This window comes from Carlito syrichta, unplaced genomic scaffold (assembly GCF_000164805.1).
Source record: "Carlito syrichta isolate Samal-C Ts95f unplaced genomic scaffold, Tarsius_syrichta-2.0.1 Scaffold126426, whole genome shotgun sequence".
NCBI lineage: Eukaryota > Metazoa > Chordata > Mammalia > Primates > Tarsiidae > Carlito > Carlito syrichta.
The window spans coordinates 211,308-237,772 of record NW_007070522.1 but is presented as its reverse complement, the minus strand read 5'-3'; the positions used below and the strand labels follow the sequence as shown (position 1 = coordinate 237,772).

Sequence of the window (26,465 nt, the reverse complement as noted above, 5' to 3'; positions counted from 1 at the left end):
GCGAGATATAAGTCATCAGGGCTATAGATTCAGAACTGACTGCAAATGTCAACATGTAAAGGGCAAATGTGAGATGGCCACATGCAAATGGCACATGTAGGTAGTACATGTGAACTGGCAACCTGTAAGTGGCACATATAAATGGCACACGTGAATGGGCAACATCTATGTGGCACATGTAAACACCACACATGAAGTGGCAACATGTAAGTGACACATGTAAATGGCAATAGAATGAGAGTTGGTCAGATGTTCTAGGTGACATGCAGGAAAAAGAAAAAGACAGAGCTCTGCAGCAGGACACCTTTAGAGGAAAGGAAAAATAGCACGGACGGGAGGAAGAAAAGCAGCAGCAGAAAGGCAGAACACTGACAGAGACAAGGCATGAAAGTAAGGTTTGCATCTGCAGGGAAGGAGGCATGTCTGCCCCCAGTCATCTGGATGGGTTCCCTGGAACACAGGGTCATGGTGGACCCTCGTGGTGGGATGTGGTGCCTCAGAGGAAGAGGGGGGAGAGCTCCTTGCCAGTTGGGGACACAGCAAGGACATGGCTGACAATGCCAGGCATAACCCCTCCCATCCTCCACGTCACTGGCACCTCTACCCAGATGTCCCAGCCTGCATACTGTGAGACATGCACTGCTGTAGCTTAAGCCCCTAGTCTATGGTATTTTAGTTTTAGCAGCCAGAACTAAGTTCTGAACCGAGATGCAGGAGCTGGGCAGTTTAAAGAGCAAAAGATGAACAGTGCCAAATGAAGCAGGGCTGGAAAGAAGATGATGATGAAACATGCTCAGTGGACTTGATGACCCAGAGTTGCGGAGGGGCCTGAAGGCCAGGCAGGCAGGAGGGACCCGCCGGGGTAGCACTATAGGCGGAAGGGCCCGCAAGGGGGGCACCACAGGGAGAAGGGGCTAGCAGGGGAGAACCACCACAGAGGGACCAGAGGGGTGAGCAGCACAGCAGGAGGGCCCCACAGGCAAAGACAGGAGGGCAATGAATGTGACCAAAGCTCTCAAGAATCTTGGCATTAAGGGAAAAGAGAGAAAGGGGAAACTAAAAAGATAGCTTTCCTTTCTAATTTTTATACAAAAGCCATACGCAGAAAACACAGGACAACTGGTCCATTGAAAAGAAGACATACACTGAGTGCAGTGGCTCTCACCTGAAATCCCAGCACTTTGGGAGGCAGAGGCAAGGGGATTGCCTGAGCCCTGGGGTTCGAGACCAGCCTGGGCAACATGGCGAGACCTCATTTCTTCAATAAATCAAAAAATTAGCCGGGCATGATAGCGTGTGGCTACAGTCTCAGCTACTTGGGTGGCTGAGGCGGAAGGATCACCTGGGCCCAGCAGGTCAGGGCTGTGGTGACCATGAACATTCCACTGCATCCAGCCTAGGTGACAGAGTATGACTTCAAATAAAAAAAATAAAAATAAAAATAATAAAAGAAGATATGCAAATCCCATGTAATTTCTTTCGGTAACTAGTGACAAGCATAGACCAGGTCCCTGCAGACGTGACCCTCATCTTCTAGTTTCATGTGCCAAAATGCCATTCTCATTTCAGAGGCACGCACGTGAGGAAGGCATCAAGAGACTGTGAGGTGCATATCTGCACTATGTGTGCAGGCTCACGTTCTGCCCCAAAAGCATGAGATTCTGGAGGCCTACAAAGATACTGGGGAAATCTCTGCTGGGCTGACTGAAGTAGAGACTAAAAGGGCAACACACTCGTGTGCCTGGACCTAGACGTTATGGCAGCAATGCTGAGGTGACAGGACCTGGCCTCTCCTCCCCTCCTTTACTCTGGGGGCTGTGGTGCTTACCAGTAAGAACGAGTCCTAGGATGACAGGAGACACACTACTTCCCTTCATATAGCTCATGAGCTGTAGGGTGGACACAACACAGAGCAGCTGGAGCAGCCAGTTCCCTCTCCACTGCTAAGTGGTGGCAGATAACAAGGCCAAAGCTGAGAAAGGAGGTGCAAGGGATGGGAAGACTGAGCCCAGACAGCTTCATCTAGCACCTGGACCCAGCCATGACTGTTCATCTGTGCAAATACCTTCCTTCTAGCATAAGCTAGGCATGCATGGGTGTGTTACTTACAATAGAAATTATGACTATTTCATATGTCTAGCTACTTTTCTTGGTAAACACTCTGCTTATGATAATTATTGCATGTCCATAATGGGCTTTTCTGAAAAGTATGACCCTGTAAATCTCATTCTTAACATTCAGGCACTTGGAATCTGGCCTGGTCACTATTCATAGACACAAAAAGAAATATAGGAGTCATTGTATGGTTATTCTAACAATTAAAAATGAACAACCAGCAGTTATACCAGACAAATGAATACTTTCAAATTTTAAAAAGTCAGACCATCAATAGAAAGGACTCAAGTCATTCAACACTTGACGCTGAGCAGAGACTTCCAGATGTACAAGGACTTACACTCAACAAGGTATTCTCAGAAACACTGTCATATAGCAAACATCACCTTCTTAATATCAAAGAGTATAGAATAAAAGAACTGTCAACCACAAAATCAGATCAACATGGTAAATTTCCTACTGATAACATATTTTCTAATCATAGCCTTAACAAATATTACAGAAGAAAGATAAAAGAGTGGGACACAAATTAAGAAATTATCAAAGTAATCTATGCAAAAAAATTAAAAATAAAACCAGAACAAACAAACCTCACCCTCCACCCAAGAAAACCCTAAACATAGAGACAGCTGCTCTCTGCACCATCTCTCTACCCACACCCTACCCTTGGAACACTCTAAACCAGGTGGCATCACAGATGCTCTGCTTATGGTCAGCATTTCTCTTAGAATACATTGTATTAAGAATTATCTCTGCCCTTATACCCATAGGAAGCAGCTTCTCTTTGCAAGGTTTTACGGACATGAGCAGTATACTTTCACATTCCATTTTGCTGTTTAAGCCAATGTTTCGCACACATAGCTCGTGTGAAAGCAGGTTCCTTCATCACATTTTTTTTTCTGAGTAGGAATTTCACTCTGTCGCCCAGGCCAGAGTGCAGTGGCACACTCGAGGCAACTCCGGCGTCGACTTGCTGGGCTCTGGCAATCCTCCCGCCTCAGTCTTCCAAGTAGCCGGAATTTCAGACACGCACTACCATGCCCGGCTATTTTTAATTTTATTGTAGAGATGAGGTCTTGCCAAATTGCTGGGCTGGTCTTGAACCCATGGGGTCAGGCAATCCACTCCCCTCGGCCTCCCAAAGTGCTGGGATGATAAGCTGAGCCACTGAGTCCGGCCATCACACTTTTTGTTCTTAGCGTCACGTGATTGGAATATGCTCCATGAATTCTGACAGTCCATGTTTCCTCACCATCTAGCAGTATTTTACACTTAGCACTGGAAAAATCGTGGCCAAATACCTAAAGAATTCAACTACTGACCTGGAGAAACTGGAGCCACAGGACATCCTGCTGCAAGGTCAGGTGCTGCTGTTTGGGGAACGTTAGCATTTTCATGGCGGCGATGAGGGTCCCCAGTTATCCACATATGATGTATGTGAAACCACAGTGACACCTGGGTGAGGCAGCTAACCTTGACACTTGCAGAAACACCAACGTCGGTGCAGTAGTTGTGATGGAAGGCACAACTACTGCTGGCAGGAGGTTTTGTCTATGAACAAAAGCTGGAAAGCTAACTTCACTCCCCTAGTGAGGGACAGCACATTTGAAGGCCCCTTAAGATAACTGCAACACTCTGGGCACTGAACTCAGACAGCCCTGAAGTCCACTGAGTCTGTCAGAGGGACAGGCACTTGGCTAGCGGAGCTGAAACATCACCCTCCCTCTAATAACTCCTGTCAGGAATGCGCTGCCACTCTGACCAGCTCCACGAGCCTGGTAGGCAGGCACTTAGCAGCTGGGAGGCACTGAGGAGCCCTGCGGCAGGAGCTATCCTGTACACACCCTCTGCCTTTCCAGCCATCTCCCCATTGACCAGCACCTCTGAGCAAGCAGGCAAACTTGCTCCCCTGGGAAAGAAATTGTGCTTCGAGATATTTTGCACCACAGAAGTGTGGCGTGTTGAATAGGACACTTACGAGGTTTTCCATATCGGTGCGAGCCAGCACGTAGGTTCTAATATTACTGTTCTGGTGGAGCAGCGTGTACAGGAGGAGAGTTGCTTGGTCAGACGTCTGCTGTGCACACAGCGCTGTGTACAGACTGTTGAAGTTGATCTGGAAGGCGTGTGGCGCTGATGAGGGGAAAGGGCTGTTGTCTGAGACAGAAAACAAAGGCACATCACCGTTTTCTAGACTGTGCTTTATAGAAATAATAAAAACATTGTTAAAGAAATGTGTACATCTCCACTGTAAATATTCCACGTTAGAGTGGGGAAAAAAAGAAAAAAAAATGTGTACAACTCAATTCCCCTTAATTTTATGTAAAGTCATGACATTTCAGATTCAAAACATCAATATGTACTTTAAACTTTACTTAGAAAAGACCCAAGTCACATAGTCTGACTCTGTGACTTTATTTCCCATTAATATAGCTGGAAAGAATCACTATAAGAACAGGACCTTAAATAAAAAGAGCTCTGGAGTTAGGCAAAAGGTCCCACAATAGAGACAATTTAACCAGGAGATTGAGATACTTTGTTACCCAAAAAAGTGGCCACCAATCCTACAAAAAAAAAAAAAAAAAAAGTAGAGACAAAGGATACAGTTTCTACATAAAACAGAAAAGCCTCTTTCAAGATAGGATTGAAAAGAAAAACTGCCTTGAAAGTAGGTTAATTTTCTTCCATGAATAAATCTGGCTTAAGTACTCACTAATGCTGTTATTCCATTTATGAAGAAAATTGGCTAAAATCATGACATATAATTTGGCTGGTCTAAAAGTAACATCAAAATCAGCACAGAGGTTCTGTGAATTACAATAGGCTTACATACCAATACACCCATTGTAAGTTGAAAATAGCCAAAGTAAAAAATGCATTTAAAGCTGGATATGGTGGTACATACCTGTATTCTCAGCTACTTGAGAGGCTGAGGCAGGAGGATCACTTGAACCTAGGAGTTCAAATCCACCCTAAGCAACATAGCGAGACTCTAGCTCTTAATTTTTTTAAATTTAATATGATTTAAGTATAACTTTGCCTAGTCTACCATAAATGTGCTCAGAATATTTACATTAGCCTACAGTTGGACAAAAGCATCTAACATAAAGGCTATTTTATAGTACAGAGTTGACGATCCATGCAACTTACTGACCACAGTAGTGAATGCATGTTGCTTGTGTACCATCATAAAATTGAAAAATTGCAACTGAACCACTGTGAGGTTGAGGACTGCCTGCATATTAGCTTCTACAAGGCAGAACACAGCAAGCACAAACAACTACCAGAAAACATCCCCAACACTGTTTAAAGTAAAACTTAGCCTCATTGACTACCACTGCTAAGAAACACTCGGCATAGCCGGGCTCGGTGGCTCAGCCTGTAATCCCGTGCCTTTGGGAGGCTGAGGTGAGTGAATTGCCTGAGCCCGCGGGTTCGAGACCTGCCTGGGCAACTTGGTGAGACCTCATCTCTACAATAAATCAAAATGAACCCGGCGTGGTAGCGCGCGCCTGTAGTTCCAGCTACTTGGAAGGCTGAGGCGGAAGGATCACCAGAGCCCAGCAGGTTGAGGCTGTGGTGGCCGGGAGCGGCCACTGCACTCCAGTCTGGGTGACAGAGTGAGACTCCAACTCAAAAAAAAAAAAAGAAAGAAACTCTCGGCATAGTCCCTGGAGCTATGAGAAGCGTAAGTCACACCCACAAAGGGCAATTCTCTATATCCCCCAAGTGGCACATCTTTCCTGCAGTTACCTGGATTTGCTGAGAAACTGAGACAAAGAAGGTTAGGAAGAAAAAAAGTAAAGATAAGTTCAACTGACTCAAAGAAAGTCATAATCTCATCAAATGAAACATTGGAACATGGTAGCACAAAGAGCTGGTATCTGTATGTGTTTTTAAAAGTAAGCACCAATAACTTTTTTAAAGCCTTTGAAACACAGGAGCACCACCAAAACAAAACAAAATGATCGGCTTAAACATTTCTGAAAGTTGCGCTATATGAAAAGAGATGTGTCCCAATACGAAATCTTTGACAGCACAGCCCTGCACCTCTAAGGTTCTCCTTCCGCTGCTCTCCAACTGTGAGAAGAAGGCCTCTCAAAATGCCTCACATCTACTATACATCCAGGGCCTCTCTTTGCCTCCCACATTAAAATAGAGGCTATTATTTCAATCCTAACACTGTTTTTTTGACACACTAAATATACCTTTGTGTGGCTGACATATTTTTGCAAGGCAAGGCAAGAGGAAGCTTGGCGTGCATGGTGAATGTGCATGAGAGAGGAAGCATGGTGTGCATGGAGAGTGTGCATGCAGGAGAAAGCGTGGCATGCACAGAGAGTGTCTGTGCAAGAGGAGGCATGGTGTGCATGGAATGTGTGTGTGCCTGAGGAAGCACTGCATGGACAAAGAGCGTGCATACCCGAGGAAGCGTAGTGTGCACAGTGAGTGTGCAAACACTGCAAACCCCACAGAACGCTCACGGGAGGCCTCTGTGTGCCACTTTGCACTTCCTTAGGACAGAAGCCTGTTCGCCAACCTGCATCAGACCTGACTGCAGAGGAAGTGGTGTTGTGTATGTCAACAACATCTACACATCGCCAGCCACTAAGTGCTGTGAACAGCTGCTGCACTAAACACCTTGTATGTGTGATCCCTTATTTAATCCACACAACAGCTGGGCCATTTTCTGATAAGTTTTACAAAGGACAAAACAGAAGTTTAAAGAAATTAAGTAACTTTTCCCAGATCAGCTCTGAATAAAACCCAGATCAGGCTGGGCTTGGTGGCTCACGCCTATAATCCCAGCACTTTGGGAGGCCAAGGTGAGAGAATTGCCTGAGCCCGGGGGTTCGAGATCAGCCTGGGCAGCTAGGTGAGACCTCATCTCAACGATAAATAAATAAATAAATTAGCCGGGCGTGCACCTGCAGTTTCAGCTACTTGGAAGGCTGAGGCAGAAGGATCGCCTGAGCTTAGCAGGTTGAGGATGTGGTGGCCAGGAGTATGCCACCGCCCTCCAGCCTGGGTGACAGAGTGAGATTTCAACTCAAAAAAAAAAAACAAAACAAACCCAGATCAGCCTCTGTGGTTACTACATTAGACTGCTTTCTGTAACAACAGCAGTGAGTCTGACTATAGTAAATGCCCATTTAATTCTTATAAGGACCCACATGTGAGACAGATATCATGATTCCTGCTTTTCAGATAAGAGATACTAGTATTTAAAGAATAAAGACTGGAGGCCTGGTGCGGTGCCTCATACTTGTAATCCCAGCACTTTGGAAGGCCAAGGAGGGTGGCTCCCTTGAGCCCAGGATTTCAAGACCAACCTGAACAACACAGTGAGACCTTGTCTTTACAAAAAAAAATTTTTTAATTAGTTGGGCATGGTGGCGCATGCCTGTAGTCCCAACTACTTGGGAGCCTGAGCCCAGAAGGTCAGAGCTATAGTGAGCTGTTGACTGCGCCACTGCACTCCAAACTGGGTGACAGTGAGACACTGACTCAAAAAAAAAAAAAAGATTAAAAACTTGGATATGAACATCTTTTGTTTTGTTTTGTTTTGTTTTTTGAGTTGGAGTCTCACTCTGTTGCCCAGGCTGGAGTGGCCATCCCAGGGTTGACCTGCTGGGCTCCGGCAATCCTTCCCGCCTCGGCCTTCCATGTAGCTGGAACTATAGGAACGCGCTAACAAGCCTGGCTAATGTTTTATTTATTGTAGAGACGAGGTCTCACCAAGTTACCTGGGCTGGTCTCGAACCTGCAGGCTCAGGTGATCCACTCGCCTCAGCCTCCCAAAGTGCTAGGATGACAGGCCGAGCCACTGAGCCTGGCCAGGATGTGAACATCTTAAAGCCAACATTTTGAATCACTATACAACATGATCACCTGGAAGATGACTATCCCGAGAAAAGTTCAACCCTAACACTCACATTTGGCATCAGCAATAAAAGTAACAATAGTAATACCACATACCGCATACTTGCTATGTGCAAAATCTGAATTGATCTTTTTTTTTTATAATCAATATTTTTTATTATGATGTTGTGGGGTACAGTTAAGGGTTAGGTATACAAATACATTTCATTCAGGCACCCTATTGATAAGAGGTGCTTCCCCCACCCCCAGACAGATATTTGCTACCATTAATCCCATCTCCCTCCCCCCTGTATTAATCATTTTTAAAGCCTGGTTGTTTATTATTTACACAGATACTATTAGGTGATATTATCTCCACAGATGAAGTCATTGAGGCTAACTAAAAGTTAGCTGCCAACAGTCTTGCAGTGAACAGAGGTATTATGTGAACCCAAGTCTGCTTGACTCTAAAATTGGCTTTCTTAACAATTAAGCCACACTGTTACCAAGAAGAAAAGTATGGTAATGAGAACAAAAAATATGACCAAACACATGAATTTTCACTTTTTAATCCATCAAAAGGTCACTGATTCCCTATTTCCCTGTGCTATGGTTTCAATGTCTGTGTCCCTCCAAAATTCATGCTGAAACTTAATCTTCAATACAACAGTATTGAGAGTGGGGCCTTTGACAGGTGACTGGGTCATGAGGACTCCTTCCTTGAAAGAAGAGGCCTTACACATCAGTCAGCCCTTCTGGCACTTCAGTCCTTCCTCCAGGTGAGGACACAGCTAGAAGGTGCCATCTTGGAAGCAGAGACCAGGCCCTCATCAGAAACAGACACTGCTGGCGCCTTGAAGCTGGGTTCACATTTCAGTCCCCAGAACTGAGAGAAAAAAAAATTCTGGTCTTTATAAATTACCCAGCCTCAGGTATTTTATTATAGCAGCACGGACTAAACAGCCTACAAATGATAATACCAGATCTGGCAATGGCACAACTAACTGGCAGACTCAGTCACCATCTGTGAGAAATGCGTATTAGAACAGACCCAGAAGGTACATGGTCTGGGGTATCAGAATTCCTAAAACTGTTTCTCTCCAATAACTGCAATTCTCATATCTTAAGAGTCTAACTCAAGTCACGCACTGCATGACAACTTCTCAGTTAACAGCAGGCCACAGACACAACAGTGGCACGCACCATCGGATGATCGTGTTTCTACTGCACCATTTCTACAGTTAGGTGTGTCTACATATACAAATGCACTGGGCAACAACAGCCTTGGGTGTTTGGTACAGTTGCGGGCTGCACAGGCCTGTAGTGTACCACACAGCCTAGGTGTGTAGCAGGCTGTGCATCCAGGTCTGTGAAAGTATACACGGCGTTGTTCACACAACAAGAAAACTGGCTAACAATATGCTCCTCAGAACACAGCCCTTATGGTTAGCATGACTGCACTGCCATTGCCTTGCTTTTAAAGTGCAGCCTTTAGACCGGGTTTGATGGCTCAGCCTGTAATCCCACCACTTTGGGAGGCCGAGGTGAGTGAACTGCCTGAGTCCGCGGGTTCGAGACCCACCTGGGCAACGTGGCAAGACCTTGTCTCTACAATAAATCAAAATTAGCCAGGCATGGTAGCACATGCCTGTAGTTCCAGCTACTTGGAAGGATGAGGCAGAAGGATAGCCAGAGCCCAGCAAGTGGAGGCTGCAGTGGCAGGGAGCGGCCACTGTACTCCAGTCTGGGTGACAGAGTGAGACTCCAACTCAAAAAAATAAATAAATAAAGTGCAGCCTTTAGCAAGAGACTGTTCCCACGTGGGAGACCTGCTCATGTTCTACTTTACGGGCTGCCAGAGTACAGCTTCGGCCGCCTGCTGCCAGCTCTGGAAATGAGACTGAATGGAGCCCAAGCCACCTTGTACACTGGGCGTTACCTAGGCTGCCTTTGTGCTGGCCTGGTGGGGGAAGGGGCTGCTGTGGGCACCACAGGGCCTCACAAAGCCACTGACCCTTTATGGAAGAGAAGTTTGATGTGTGTCCTAGTTTTTAGTTCTATAAAACGCTAACTGGAATATTGGCTTTAAATGAAAGACTTAAACAACCTATCCTCTGGGATTTTCTAGGTTAATTCTAGCCCTATCAGGTAGGACAGGCTGATCCAAATCTTTCTGGTTTAGTTATCTCTGAAAGAAAGGTAAATTTAAGTGGATCTAAAGGACCACAGCCCTCTTCTAAGATTCATTTGATCTTCCTGAGAATTTTGACGGGAAAATCGCCTATCTCCCACACGATAAACTGCCTGGAGTCAACAACACACTCCTCATCAGAAAGCACGTTAGAGAGAAGCACCACAGACCTTGTGTATTCTTGAAGGACACGATGGCCTGTCTGTAGGGATTGGGGGCGTCCGGGGCATCAGTGAGGTTGGCCAGCACAAGCAGGAGCAGGAGGCTCTGGTTGGCCAGAGGGGAAGAGAGTTCTGGAGCAGAAGCCGCCTTGCTGCCCACACCGCCCAGTGTGAAGACTGTCCAGAGTCCAGCTGAGGAGAAAACATGCAAGATGTCTGAAAGGGTTTCAGTACAACATTCTGTGTAACACAACACACTACTGCATCAGGCAGCTCCAAAGTATAGAGCAACAATCACATCTGCATGACATGGTTGACAAGGCCAGGAATAACCTCCTTGATACAAAAACTGGTCAAACACTGACTGCCTTTAAAACAAAAGAGAAAAATAGAGATTTTTATTTTTAGATAGCCTAAGTCAAACAAAAACACATGAAATATAGCAGAAAAATGTTAAAAGAATAAATGCATCATGATCAAAAGGCTTTGTCTCTAACATACAACAACTACTCACCATTTTTAAAGTATTTCTTTCATTTAAAAAAAAGGTGAAAAAATATGGTCATCTCAATAGATACCAAATGTGCATGTGCACACACACGCGCGCGCACACACGCAGACACACACACGTGCACACACACACACACACTTAGAAACTATTTCTAACTTAAAGAAAAAACATTATTATAAACTAGAGAGAGAAGGAAACCTCTTTGGTTTCTAAAGTCCATCTGACCAGAAATCCATAGTAGTCAAACACTGTAAATATTCCCATTAATATCATTAACACCAGCACTGTACTACTGGTGTTCCAAGCAAAAACATTAAGACACACACACACAAAAAAGGACCCAAAAAAGTTATCTGCAAGCAATATGATGTTCCACTTAGAATTCCAGTCCAGTATGGTACCTACCAGTCATTAGTGGTTACCGAGCATGTGAAATGTGATTCCAAAGTCCTATTGCATTGTGCTGTAACTATACAATGCACCCTAAATTTTGAAAACTTAATACCCAAAAAAGAATGTAAACTATCTCACTGATATTTTTATGCTAATAACATGTTGAAATGATTATATTCTAGATATGTTAGGCTTAAGTATATCACTAAAATTAGTTTCACGTGTTTCTTTTTACTTTCTTAATATAACGACTAGAAAAATTTACAATCACATATGTGGCTTGTATTATATTTCTATTGGACAGATTAGTCCTACAACATCAAACAGAATCAACTGACACTCTATTACTGACAGACTATTGGAAATAGCAGAGGATTTTTGGTATAGTGCTACAGATATAAGATGCAACAAAAACAAACAAAAACAAAATCAAAAGCCTTATATGTGTGCAATAAATAACTAGAAAATATATTTAATTCCAACCGCAACATTAGCAAATCCAATAAAATATTCAGGAGCAAACCTAAAATACGTAAGATCTTTAGGAATGACAACCATAAACTTGACTGAAGGCCATATGAGATCTGAGTTAATGCAAAGGCATAACATGTTTCTGGACAAAAAGAGTCAGTACTGCCAAAATGTTAAATGTATACGAAGTGGATCTAAAATTCAGTATAACCATCAAAATGCCCATAGATATTTATGTGACTTTTATTTATTATTTATTTATTTATTTTTTGGAGTGGGAGTCTCACTCTGTCGCCCAGACTGGAGTGCAGTGGCCGCTCCCGGCCACCACAGCCTCGACCTGCTGGGCTCTGGCTTCCAAGTAGCCAGAATTACAGGCATGCGCTACCACACCCGGTGATTTTTTTATTTATTGTAGAGATGAGGTCTTGCTGCCCAAGCGGGTCTTGAACCCGCGGGCTCAGGCAATCCACTAACCTCAGCCTCCCAAAGGCACGGGATTACAGGCTGAGCCACCAAGCCCGGCTATGTGATTTTTAAATATAGTATAAATAAAATATTGTTAGACCAAAAAAAACATAAGAAAACACTTCTCTCTTATATGAAAGCATGTGCTTATTCACATAGCAAAAATTTTATAAAGCCATGGTATGTAAAAGTGTGATTTGGCAGCAGAATAGACAAACAGATTGACAGAAGAGAAATGAGGTTAGTTTAGAACTAAATGTATTTGAGAATCAAGTTTGTGATAAAGGCAGCACTCCAAGTCAGTAAGAAAAGAATAAGATTCAATTTCAATCATTTTCTTAGTATTTAATTGTAGTTTATGTAAGAAACAAAATCCAAGAGGATATGAAGAATAGTCATTTGACTATTTAAAATTAAATACTTTCAGGGGATAAAATATATCATAAAGTAAAAGACAAGTAACATACAAGAAAATACTTGTAGCATATATAACAAAATACTTTTAGCTAACAAATCAGTTTTTTGAAAGTAATCCAAAATAAAAATGGGCAAAGTCAAACAATAAAAAGCAAAAATAAATAAATAAATAAAATGGCAATGAGATCATTTATAAGAACAGAAAAATTTTAAAAGCCTGAGAACACTCAGTAGTATTGGTAAAGGACAGAAAATAACCAACATTATGACACCAAAGTGGTACAGAACTTTTCAGAGGATATTTGGCAGTTCTTGCTGGAAATAAACACCCCCTTCAACATTCTAATTCTTTTTTTTTTTTATACCAGAAAATACCTGAGTAGGTACACAAAAATGCATGTACAGGAATGTTTACTGTAATATTGTTTACAGTGGACAGGAACATAAGCTATGGTGAAGCCACAATGTGGAGTACAATATGATCAGGCAGGCCAGGCATGCATGCACCAGCAAGGATGTATCTTTAAGGCATACTGTTAATGAAAAAGCAAGTTGCAGTGAAAAACCTGAAGTAACAGTGTATATCTGTATGGATGTGGAGGTATACAAATACATTTTTCCAAACCTAAGTAGGACAAAGTGTTGTGCATCATACTGGTAACAGGGATCATCTCCAAAGAATGAGATGGAATTGCATGAATTCAGAGGATTTTTGTTTTATTGCATGTTTAAAATTTTTGCAATAATAATATACTCATTTCTTTCTTTAAAAGTAAATGTAAAGGAATAGAATGAAAGATCAATGTGGGCCCCATCAGCAAATCATGACATGGATGTGGAAAAGCCTCCTCAGTATACCAGTAAGTGAAAAAGGCAAGCCATAACCAGCACATCCCAAGAGTTTAAAAAGACATACAGACAGTGCATTTACACATGTGAATCCACGCATGGTAACAGGCACCTCTGGTCATGGAGCAGAGTGAGAGTGAAGGCGACTGGAAGGGACTCAGACTTGGCCGTGCACAGAATTCTACGGTCCACCCTTTCACAGCACAGATGCACTCAATCATGACTTAGGCCATTAAAAAACAAACAGGCCGGAAGGAAGAGAAGGAGGAAAGTCCTGGTCACCAACCCCAGAAAACTTGAGGTAATCTACTTTGGAACTAGGGAGACAGTCCTGTAATTTTCATTTTAACAACAACCACCAAGAAAAACTTCTGGTAATTTTGGAAGGAAAAATGACCAACATGTTAGCACTATGTATACCTAGGATAGTGGCAGCGGATGTGACATTTTACTTTAAACTTTGTACTTGTATATATTTTTATTATTTATTATACTAGGCAGATGTCATTTTTACAAAAACACCTGTATTAAAGGAATTGAATGCTTCTGCAAAGAAATGAAAAACAACGTAAGGCCGAATAAGCAACTGATACATTTTGTTTCTTCTGAACAAACACAGGAAGATACTCCACATTTCCTCTTTACACTGTAAACCGTTCGGAGGGAACATCTGTTTGTTTCCAATATTTCACACTTTTTATTGAACACATAATATGAACCTATTTCATAAACAGTCTAATACAATCTGTCATTTCTCACATAACTATGGACCTAAAATGGGTCACTGGAATCACCTAACTATTAACGTTTAAGAAGTTGTTATTGGCTGGGCACAGTGGTTCAAGCCTATAAACTCAGTACTTTGGGAGGCCGAGGCAAGAGGATTGCCTGAGCTCAGGGGTTTGAGACCAGCCTGGGCAACTTGGTGAGACCTCATCTCTACAATATATCAAAAAATAAGCTGAGTGTGGTGGTGCGCTTCTGTAGTTCCAGCTACCTGGAAGGCTGAGGTGGAAGGATCGCCTGACCCTAGCAGGTCGAGGCTGCAGTGGCAGTGAGCGTGCCAGGTGGCCGTGAGCATGCCACTGTACTCTAGCCTGGGCAACAGAGTGAGTCTCTGACTCAAAAAAAACCAAAACAAAACCTGTTAATGGGGGATGTTCTCCACTCCCAAGTGCTAGCGGCCCCAGAAGGGCATGCAGGGAGTCTCTGCACAGCTGGTATAGGCCTCAGTGTGAGCAAAGGAAACGCAGCTTTCAGGGAGAGAGGTCTTAAGATGACTGAAGAACATAGGAAGGCTTCTGTTAAGTTGTGTGTTCTTTCCTTTTCATTAGAGAAATCTGAATGAAAATTTTCAACTAATAATTGATCATTATACCATACATTTAAATGTATTCAAAACAATGCTCATGACATAGTTGAGAAACTTGAGACATTTAACAGGAAAAATCAAAATTAGGTAAGAAGTACAGTCAGTACCCAAATATGATTTGCTTTGGGATTGATTTGCTGTTCATCTGTAACTTTTTAAATTGTAAGCCACTTTCTTCCACTCAATTTGCTCCATGACTGTCTACCCCTGTATCCATCACTGTGTGGTCCAGGCTATGAGCAAAGAAAAACAATGACAAAGTTCAATCTGCAGCAAATGACCACACAATGCTCTCCCAGGTCCTGCTAGTGTGCTGGCCCCTTCACAGCTGCTCACCCACACTGCTAGAAGGGGCAACTGGCAGCCAGGACAACCTCCCAAGTAGAGTCCTGAGGTTCCTTCCCACAGCTTCACTGTCCTTTCTTCAAGACTTTCCAAGAGGATGGAAAAGCTGTTTCTACTGTTGGAGAAGCTAGCATTTTTTCAGGAAGCCCCCCACAGCCCTCCTTTCTTCTGGTGAACGGTGCTGCAATGTTGCCTTTCTTTACAGGGAGAAGTGGAGCAGCCAGTGACTGCCTGCACTATAGTTTATACTGGCCAACAGGACTGGATGACAAGTCTTCTAAAAGTTCCTTTCTCTTCACTGGTCCAAGTCTCTGATCTGTGACCCAAGAATCTTAGTAGAACTGCATTTTCCTGTTGGGGGGGAAAAAAAAAAAAACTTCTCCACCAGAAAAAATAAGGGAAAGTTACAGTATATTTCCTTCTGTTCCAAAAACCAAAATCAGGATGGTTCCCAAGTTTTTTCATTGTTTCTCTTGGGTCCTCCAAATAAACTCTTAAAATCCATCTAATTAAAACTAAAAATTACTGAAATTAAGTTTAAAAAACCCCCAAAACCAACAAATCTCAAGTTGTAAAGTCAAGTTTTCTAAAAGAACTGACTGAAGAGCATTTGTCCTCAACAATCAACATGTAAGGAAAATACAGAGTATGACAGAGTGATCAATCAAGACAACAATCAAGGAAAAAGGATCTCTCATTTTTTCAAATGCGGAACTCAAAAATATATGTTAGTTTATTGAGATTTAATGAAACAGAGATAAATTACTGTTTTTGCCATACTACTAAACATGCTACTTGCTAAACTATGACTGATTTCTTAATTTCTTAAATCTAACAAATATATTTCAAAACACTACTCAATCAGAACTAGACAAAAAAAGAATAGTATTATACATTGTTAGTCATAGTTATAAAAATCTGCTGAGAGAGTCACATTCGTATATTTTAAACCTGTAATATTGAAAAAACCAGGCACCCCGAAAGAATGAAGGAGAAGGCGGATCAGGGATTGGAGACATATGCCATCCTGCCAGTGAAGTCAGCATCTATAAATAAGGCCCATCAGTCAGTAAACACACACTGAGCTCCCTTAGGCCAGGCCCTAAGCAAAAAAGAAGCAAAAAAGAAGACAAGTTCATGCTCTGCCTTTGAGGAAGTTAACAGCATAAAGGGGAGACAAGCATTAGAACCACAAACACACCGATTTTAATCTCCATGATAAATCCAACAAATGCATCTAAACTTAGAACAGCTGTGCTTTTCCCATATAAGTGTAGTGAAATAATAAGGGAAGAAAGTGTCACCAAAAGTCACTGAACATGTATTTGGACACTTGACAGAGCCACCTGATCCCAGGACTAGAAGCCCTCCCCTTCGTTTGATAAGTAAAATCACCTGGGATTCAACGGGGCAGGATACCTCCCAGTCATCTTGCAGCAAACCATGACTAAATTCCAAAAAATGCGATAGAAACAGGAGTGGCACATGAAAGTTTTAGATCATATCCTTGAAAGGAAGCTCTTTCTACTTCACATCCTCATCCCTTCCCTTGGCTGGACCCAGGCACGGTAGTGGGATGCCAGACTTTGTGCATGAGAGTGCCATCTTCTCAGTCCTGGGACCCAGCAGAGACCTGCATTGCCCCACCCAGCTCCCCCCGGCCTCCATCTTGGGACCCAGAGGATATCCTCTCATGCGAATCAAGAGAGACAGACGCACCTCCCCCACGTTGGAACAGGCACAGAGATGTCAGATCTGAGTGGAAGACTTGACAGCAACAGCAACGAGTAGGATGAGTCCAGATCTAATCATCTTCCTCCCACAGTTGTCCATGGGGCATCTTACCCATGCCAAGAGCAACCCTATCAGCCTGCACTGGGAACAGAGAGGAGGGGTTGGAGATGAAAGTTGCTCACTAAGGTGGAAGTGGCAGCAGGAACCTGGAGTTACAGAAATGGCTCCAGAGCAAGTTGTTTTGTTTGTTTTTTGCTTTTTTTCCTTCTCTCTTTTTTTCTGTTTTTGTTTACATTTTGTACTTGCTTTGTTTCTGTTATTTTAAAGGGTTTTTGTTTAGATTTTCTGTTTGTGTATGGATATTTTTGAGGGAGAGTACACAAATGGGGGGGTGTCTTTGCTTGTTTGTTTGTATGGTTGTCTGTATGTTTTTGTCTCATGTTTTTTCTGTTTGTTTCTGTGTTTATTCGTTAGTTAGTATGCCTGTATGTTTTCTCTCTTTTTCTCTCTCTATTTTCCTTTTGACTTCCTCCTTCCTTTTTCCAGTCTTTCCTCTTTTCTTATCTCATTTTGCTTACAGGGGGCTACCAGATAACCCCACTGTATGGACAGATAATAAGGCAGTCAGAAGTGGGTTCCAGGGGACCCACACACCTGTTAGCAGATACTGAGATCTGCAGATAACTTCTCCCCCCTTAATTAAACCTCAAAACTGCAAAAATCACAGGTCCTCACACCCAGTCCAGCTAAAGAATTGAACAAAACCGGAGGATCTACATAAGGAACTATAGGAGATGAGCACACAAATAAAAGATATCCCCCATCACTGGACAACAGAATTAAAGAAGAAGTAAAAAAAGGGGGAAGGGGAGGGGAACCTACACAAATGAAGAAAAACCAAAGGAAGAATATGAGTCTCACACACATCTCTGGAAGGTCAGCCACTGAGAATACAGACTTCGGAACTCAAACAATGAAGAGCCCCCAGAATGGTCTCAAACTACAAATCCAGGTATCAAGATATTAATAGAGAGAACACATAGCAATGAGGTGACACAAGAGGAATGAATGAAGGAGTAAATAACTGAGATAACAGCAATAAAGTATACAGTGACTGAAATAAACAACAAACTGATAAGTATGGAAAACAGAAGAAAGACTCTCAGAGCTTGAGGACCAAAATATGAAATGAACTCAAACTATTAAAAACATGGAAAAGAAGCTTTAAAAGACAGAACAAAACCTCCAAGAGGTGTGTGATTATTTCAAGAGGTTGAACCTAAGATTATCTGGAATCCCTGAGGCAGATAGAGAGACAGAGACCACCTTGGAACAGACTTTCCAAGAAATTATCCAAGAAAACGTTCTCATTTCATCAGTGGCACAACCATTCAAACACAAGAGATTCAGAGAACCCCCACAAGACAACAAATGAGAAGACCAACTCCTAGACACAGAGTAATTTGCCTACACAGAGTAGGTATAAAAGAAAAAATTCTAAAGGCAGCAAGAGAGAAAGCTCAAACTACCTACAGGGGAAGACCAATTAGAATAGCAACAGACTCTTCTACAGAAAAACTTCAGGTTAAGAAAGCTTGGAGCTCAATCTTCAAAGTTCTCAAAGATAAACAATTTCAACCAAGATTGCCTACCCAGCTAAGTTAAGCTTCATTAGTGGAGAATTAAAATCTTTCCCAGACATTCAATCCCCAAGAGCTTACGTTGCCTCCAGACCAGCTCAACAAGAAACACTTAAGAAAGTATTAAACACAGAAGAAAGAAAAAAAAAAGAACAACAATGCCTTTCACAAGAATGCAGAAAAAAGATTGAAAACACACATGAATCAATGCAAAAATCAAAAGAAAGACAACAAACAAACAGCAGCAACAACAAAACAAACTCTATAAGAACCTCATGACACAGATAAATTCTCACATCTCAATAATTAGCCTGAATGTGAATGGACTAAATGTACCACTGAAAAGACATAAAATGGCAAAATGGATAAAATATCATGAGGCAACAATATATTGTCTCCAAGAGACTCATCTCACCAGAAAGGACACTCACAGACTCAAAGTATGAGGATGGGAAACAAAATTTCAGATGAATGGAACACAAAAGAAAGCAGGAGTTGTGATCTTAGTATCAGACAATATACCCTTTAAGCTTGCAAAATTAAAAAAGATACAAAAAGTCACTACATAATGATAAAAGGTTGAATCCATCAACAAGAAATATCCATCTTAAACATATAACACCCAACATAAGAGCACCAACTTTCATAAAGCAGCTTCTAGGTAAACTAAAAAAAGATATTAACTCTAATACCATCATACCTGGGGCCTTAAACACCCCACTAACAACCCTAGACAGATCATCAAGACAAAAAGTCAACAAGGAGATCCGGAACCTCAACGTGACACTTGACCACATGGACTTAATTGATACCTGCAGAATACTCCACCCAACAACCATAGAATATACATTCCATTCTCATCACCACATAGAACTTTACAACTGATCACATCCTCAGCCATGAATCAAGCAAAAACAAATTCCATAAGATTTAAATTCTGCAATGCACTTTCTCAGACCAGAGTGGAATAAAAATAAATACCAACACCAACAAAGTTCCCCCAAACCCACAAAGACATGAACATTAAGCACCATGTTGCTAAACAACTTCTGGGTCAACATGGAAATCAAAACAGAGATTAGAAGATACCTGGAAACAAATGAAAATGAAGAAACATCTTACCAAAAATCTCTGGAATGCCATGAAAGCAGTACTAAGAGGGGAATTTATATCTCTGTGAACACGCATGAAGAAAATGGAAAGATCATAAGTTAACAGCAGAACAAATCACCTAAGGAAGCTGGAAAAGCAAGACCACTAAAACCCTAACTTCAGCAAAAGAATTCAGATCACCAAAATAAAAGCCCAAATTCATGACATAGAAGACAAAAAAAAAATAAGTCAATGAAACCAAAAATCTGTTTTTTTAAAAGCATAAACAAGATTGATGGATCCCTAGCAAGACTGACCAAGAAAAGGAGAGAAAATGTCCAAATAAAAACAATCAGAAATGCAAAATATTAAGTCACAACTGATCCCGAAGAAATACAAAAGATTATTGGAGATTACTATGTATACTAGTATGGAAACAAACTTGAAAACATAAATAAGATGAAGAACTTTCTGACATCACACGATATTTCCAGGTTGAAACAAGAAGAAATCAAGATCCTAAACTGACCAATTATAAACCAGGAAATTGACTATGTCATAAGAAAACTACCAACAAAAAAAACCCCTAGACCAGATGGCTTTCTAGCAGAATTCTACAAAACATACAAGGAGGAACTGATACCAATCCTATTGAAAGTATTCCAGGCAATCAAGAAAGATGGAACTTTCCTCAGATCATTTTATGAAGCTAACATCACATTGATACTCAAACTAGGTCAAGATCTAATAAAGAAAGGGAACTACAGGCCAATATCCTTGATGAACATAGATGCTAAAATTCTCAACAAGATTCTAGCACAATGGGTCCAACAACACATCTCAAAAATCGTCTACCATAACCAAGTAGGCTTCATCACCAGGATGCAGGGCTGGTTCAACATCTGCAAGACCATAAACATAATTAAATACATCAACAGAGGTAAAGACAAAAACCATATGATTATATCATCAGATGCAGAAAAAACTTTTGATAAAATCCAGCACCCCTTCTTGATAAAAACCCTCAAGTATCTAGGCATAGATGGAACATACCTTAAAATAATAAGTGCCACCTACGAGAAACCCACAGTCAACATACTGCTAAACAGACAAAAATTGGAACCATTTCCCCTAAAAACCAGAACAAGGCAAGGATGCCCACTCTCATCCCTCCTGTTCAACATAGTGTTGGAAGTCCTAGCTAGAGAAATCAGACAAGAGAAGAAAATCAGGGATATTCAAATAGGAAAAGAGGAAGTTAAATTATCCCTCTTTGCAGGTGACACAATTCTATACCTCGAAAACCCAGGAGAAACTGTTAAAAACCTCCTTGCACCGATAAAGGACTTTGGCAAAGTCTCAGAGTATAAAATAAATGTGCAAAGTCAGTCACATTCGTATACACCAATAATAAACAAACAGAAACCCAAGTAAAAAGCACAATCCCATTCACAATAGCAACAAAAAAAATGAAATATCTTGGTATCTTCCTAACCATTGAAGTCAAAGACATTTACAACAAAAACTACAAAACACTGCGCAAAGAAATCAAAGATGCACAAACAAATGGAAAAGTATTCCTTGTTCACGGACTGGAAGAACCAACATTGTTAAGATGTCCATCCTAGGCCAGGTACGGTGGCTCAAGCCTGTAATCCCAGCACTTTGGTAGGCCAAGGCTAGAGGACTGTCTGAGCCCAGGGCTTTTAGTCCAGCCTGGGCAACTTGGTGAGACCTTGTCTCTACAATACTTCAAAAAATTAGCCGGGTGTGGCAGTATGTGCCTGTAGTTCTGGCAACTTGGCAGGCTGAGGCAGAAGGATCATCTGAGCCCAGTGTGTTGACACTGGGGTGGCCATGAGCGTGCTACAGCACTCCAGCCTGGGCGACAGAGTAAGACTCTGACTCAAAAAAAAAAAAAAAAAGGCCATCTTACCCAAGGCAATCTATAGATTTAACACTATACCCATTAAATTGCCAGCAGCATTCTCCTCAGACCTGGAAACAGCAATAGAGGATTTCATACAGAAACATAAACAACCACAATCCTCAGCCAAAACAATCCTCAGCAAAAAAAAAAAGAAAAAGAAAAAGCAGGAGGCATCACACTCCCAGACTTTAAGCTTTATTATAAGCCTACAATAATCAAAACAGCCTGGTAATGGTACCAGAACAGGCATAGGGACCACTGGAACAGGGTAGAGATTCCAGAAGCAAAGCCTCAATTTCTCAACCAACTCATCTTTGGCAAAGCCTCCACCATCAACCCATAAGAAGAGGAGAAGCTATTCAGTAAACGGTGCTGGAAAAACTGGCTGATCACATGCAGAAGATTGAAACAGGACCCCTACCTATTACCATAAACAAAAAATCAACTCTAAATGGATCAAAGACCTAAACGTAAAACCTCAAATTATAAGAACCTTAGAAAATGCAGGAGAACACCCTTATGGAAACTGGAAGTAGCAACCAATTCCTGATCAAAACCCCAAGTGCCCATGCCATAAGAGATAAGATAGACAAATGGGATCAAACTGACAAGCTTCTGCAAAGCCAAAGAAACCAACAAGAGAGCAGGGAGACAGCCCACAGACTGCGAAAAAATATTTGCCAACTGTGTATCTGACAAAGGCCTACAATCTAGGATCTATAAGGAACTCAAACATGCCAAAAAGAAAAAAAAAAGTCCCATTACAAAGTGGGCAAAAGATATGAACAGGCACTTCTCAAAAGAAGACATATGAGCAGTCAACAGATACATGAAAAAATGCTCAACTCCACTAGTCATCAAAGAAATGCAAATAAAAGCCATACTAAGATACCACTTAACTCCAGTCAGGATGACCGTCATCAAAAACTCAAAACAACATGCTGGAGAGGATGCAGCGAAAAGGGAACACTTCTACACTGTTGGTGGAACTGTAAACTAGTACAGCCTCCGTGGAAAACAGTTTGGTGACTGATAAAAGATCTAAAAATCAACTTCTCATACGACCTCGCAATCCCCCCACTGGGAACACACCCGGAGGAACTCAAATCACATCATGAGATAGCACACGTATGTTTATTACAGCACTGTTCACAATAGCAAAAACATGGAACCAACCATGCTGCCCATCGAAAGAGGACTGGATTAAAAAATGTGGTACATATACACGTGGAATATTATGTAGTCATAAAGAAGGAAAAATTTATGAACTTCACAGCAATTTGGATGGACTTAGGGACTATAATACTGAGTTATCTATTATAGAAACAAAGAACTGAGTATCACATGTTCTCACACATAAGCGGACCTTGGACAACTATCGTAATACTATAAGAAAGGGATTGACAGTAGTGGGAAACTGCCAGGGGAAGGGGAGGTATACCTCATCAACAAGGGTACCTGCATAATGAACATTTATATACCTAACCCTGAACTGTACCCCACATATTTAAAATAAAATAAAAAAATAGGCTTCTTAGTGTGTTTTTGAAAACTGGTTAAAATTTTGAGTTATTACATACACTTTACAATTGAAAATAAACAAAAATACTAATGCAGGAACAGAAAGCCAAATACCACATGTCCTCATTTATAAGTGGGAGCTAAGCTAAGGGACTGCAAAGGCGTGGAGATGGTACAATGGACACTGGAGACTCAGAAGGCGGAGGTTGGGAAGGGGTGGAGAACAAAAAAAATCACCTGTCAGGTAAAATGTGCACAGTGGGGGTTGTGGTTAAACCAGAAGCCCAGACTTCTTTGCCACTACACAATGCATCCATGTAACCAAAAACCATTTGTAGCCACTAAAGCTATCAAGTAGAGAGAAAATAATAAATAAAATATAAACTAAGAAAAAAATAGGTTCCAGACAGCATTTTTAACAGGCTTTCTGACTGTCTTGAGTGAGTTACTGCTATTAGACCCGTGTGTCTACACTGGATAACCATGCTGGAGGGCAAGTTTTGGCTAGGGTCACACAGGGACACAGCGGATGAGAAATGGCAGCATGGTGGTTATTACATGACTGCACACACTTGCCAAAACTAACAGAATTACATACTGAAAAGGGTAAATTTTACTGTATGTAAATTATACCTCTATAATTCTGATTCTACCCTTCTCTTCTCCAAAAAAAAAAAAAAATGCAGGCATGAATGAGAAGTGACCAGAACACTCATATACTCTAGTCAAAGGGATAACCAGGCAAATCCTGTGGAAAGCGTAGAAAACTACTAAAACTGGATGACACATAACTAGGATCTGGCATTTCCACTCATGATTATGACACCAAACAAAATGCTTACACGGCGCAAAGATGGGTGTGAGAATGTACACAACAGCAGTCAAAAGTATCTTTGAAGTGCAAGGACACACATAACCATTTGAAAAAGAGGATTTCAAATTAGTGAATTAAGAAGACTCCCAAGACATACAAAAGTCACAGACAGTAACTGTAGAATATGAAATGAGAGTGATAGGAATCGTCTGAAAGTATTCACAAAACTGAAAAACTGTCCCAAAGCATTCAAAGCAATTCACCACGTAGTCTGTAAACACATACTACCACTAGTCCTGCCCAAAGCAGGTGAGGAAAGAAAGCATCAGGCTTTGCTTTTCATCTGGGACACATGCAGGGGCTAAGTTCGCCGCATGTGTGACCCCGATGGACACCAGCACTGCATGCAGTCCATGTGCCAGGAGGCCATGTCCTGAGAGGAGCGTGGGGTCTGCCTGCACAGTGGAGTGAATGCACCCTCTCCCCCTTGCTTTAGGCATGATGGGACATGCTGTGTTGTAGTGTGCATCATTGCTATCTCGCTTTAACTCTAATGACTCTGATCAAATTCAATGCAAAAATAATGGAACCATAAAACTGCTTTAAAACGTTCTTGCAAAGAAATCAGATTAGAAAAAATTATTAATGATTCAAGTTCAAGGTACAACAACAACACAAAAAACAACAGAGCCAACCCTTCTACCTCCTGTGTGGGTTCTTTTTAGCTATCTCGTAAGGCAAAACCAAAGACAGTATTATTCAGATCGCTGAAGAAAACTGCTCCCTCTTCCATCACCAAGACCCACTGAAAAAAGACTTACACCACCATTATTAAGAATTAACATAGCTCTAAAAAACATAGTGCTCCTTAAAAAAATTCAATAATGACACCATGAAACCATCACAACAGCAAAACATTTAAAAATGTGTCCAGATGACTAGTAATAATTTTATAATAGCCAAAAGATGTTCTTCTTGCTAACAAACACAATTTTAAATACTTTAACATTTTAACCTAACCTTATCCTTTGTAAATGTCAGTCTGTAGCTGTCTTAGATATGTTAGCAAAACAATGCATTTTAGATAACTTCTAAATCAAGTCACTTAAATCAAGGTGCTGCCTTAAAAGCCCATATTGGTGGGTAATATGATCAATATATTTAAAGACCACCGTACTCCAGGGATGGCTGAAGGATGGGGAGGGAGAGAAGAAAAGGAAGGGGAAGAAAGCCAGCAGGCTCACCGCATCTGGAACTCACCATGCAGCACCTTCGCCCGGCATCAGCCAGGATGAAGCCACAGGGGCTGAGCGGCAGGAAGCCAGGCAGATGGCATCCACGGGCTCTGCCTCCCAAGGTCGTGCTGCCAGTCACCGCCCCACTGCCTGTCCTGCTCCACCCGCCTCTGGGGCCCTCGCCTGGGCTGAGAACAAGTTTACAATCAGCCACAGAGCAGATCTTCAGCATGTGGAGTCGGCAAGCCTAACTGCAATCCGTTTGCTACGGGAAACAGCTCTCCGTGGTTTACAGCGAGTCTAGCTCCAAATCATCTTTACAGACTTCTCTCCCACTCTTCTTCCTCATCCAAAGAGTCCATCTGCAAAAGGCAGCACTACAGTGTCTAGTCCAGAAAAGCATACTTGTGCAGCTTGTGTTGCCTGTTTGGATCTGTGGGCTCTTCGGTCTTCTGTTCTTCTTAGAGTCACACCTGTATGCCTCAATTCCCCGCAGGAACATTCTGCCCCTTTACAGTGCAATCCTTCAATAATCAAACACTAAACTGTCTCTTTGGCAGGTTTCTCAGATTCCTCATGAAGAAACTATCACTATATTTGAGGGGCCCAAGATTCTCAAGACGTAAACTGGCAGGAATACCGTTTTAACAATACAACATAATGAGATGTTTGCCAAGTCCTGTAGGAGCAAGGGACCAGCTCTGCCAGGGGACACTGGGAGAGCCTCCCAGGAAGGCTGCCTGGGTCCTAGCCTGTGTGTGGGGGAAGGGGGGAAGGTGTGTCCATGCAGGGGTTGGTATTCACAAAGCTTGTCAGGCGGGCCACTTAGGGACACCTGGCACTTGGGCTGGACCTGTGAAAGGAGGGAAGGCTGGAGTGAGAGGACAGCCAAGGGGACCCATGACAGTACTGGTCACAGGATGCTCCTGGCCAGTTCCAAAGAGTCACAGACATGCCAAAGGCTAGTCTTTTGTTATGTTCTTACAAATGAATGGTGTAAAGAACACAACTTTTCATTTTCCTTTTTACACCTATGCTTAATTCCAACCTAGTATTAATTTACTAAATGAGTTATGGGACATTGCATTTGGTTTTCATAAACTTAGGGGAAAAGATTACTAGAATTTATAGGTAAGCCTCAGTCTCCTATCAGAAAGTCTTGTTGCTGTGCAATGCTTCCTGATTGCAGAGCCCCTATGCACACATGTGAGCACACATGTGAACATGCATGAGCACAGAGGCATACCACAGGTGTTTGGAATACCTGCAGTATGGGAGAAGGATGTTCCCTTGTTGGTACTTCTGGTCTTCTACTGCTCAGATGCATCTTCAGCTTCTTACCTT

The 26,465-nt window shown here is 41.9% G+C and overlaps 1 protein-coding gene across 1 annotated transcript in view; it reads right to left on the bottom strand.

Annotated features, from left to right (window-relative positions):
• Nucleotides 1-26,465, bottom strand: part of DYM (dymeclin) — a 374,432-nt gene that overhangs the window by 199,797 nt on the left and 148,170 nt on the right. Inside the window, exons 9-10 of the mRNA XM_008048608.1 lie at nt 10,339-10,521; nt 4,094-4,272 (exon numbers count right to left, since the gene is read on the bottom strand). Of these exons, the coding sequence (XP_008046799.1) occupies nt 4,094-4,272; nt 10,339-10,521 (362 nt within the window). The remainder of the gene's footprint in view (nt 1-4,093; nt 4,273-10,338; nt 10,522-26,465) is intronic.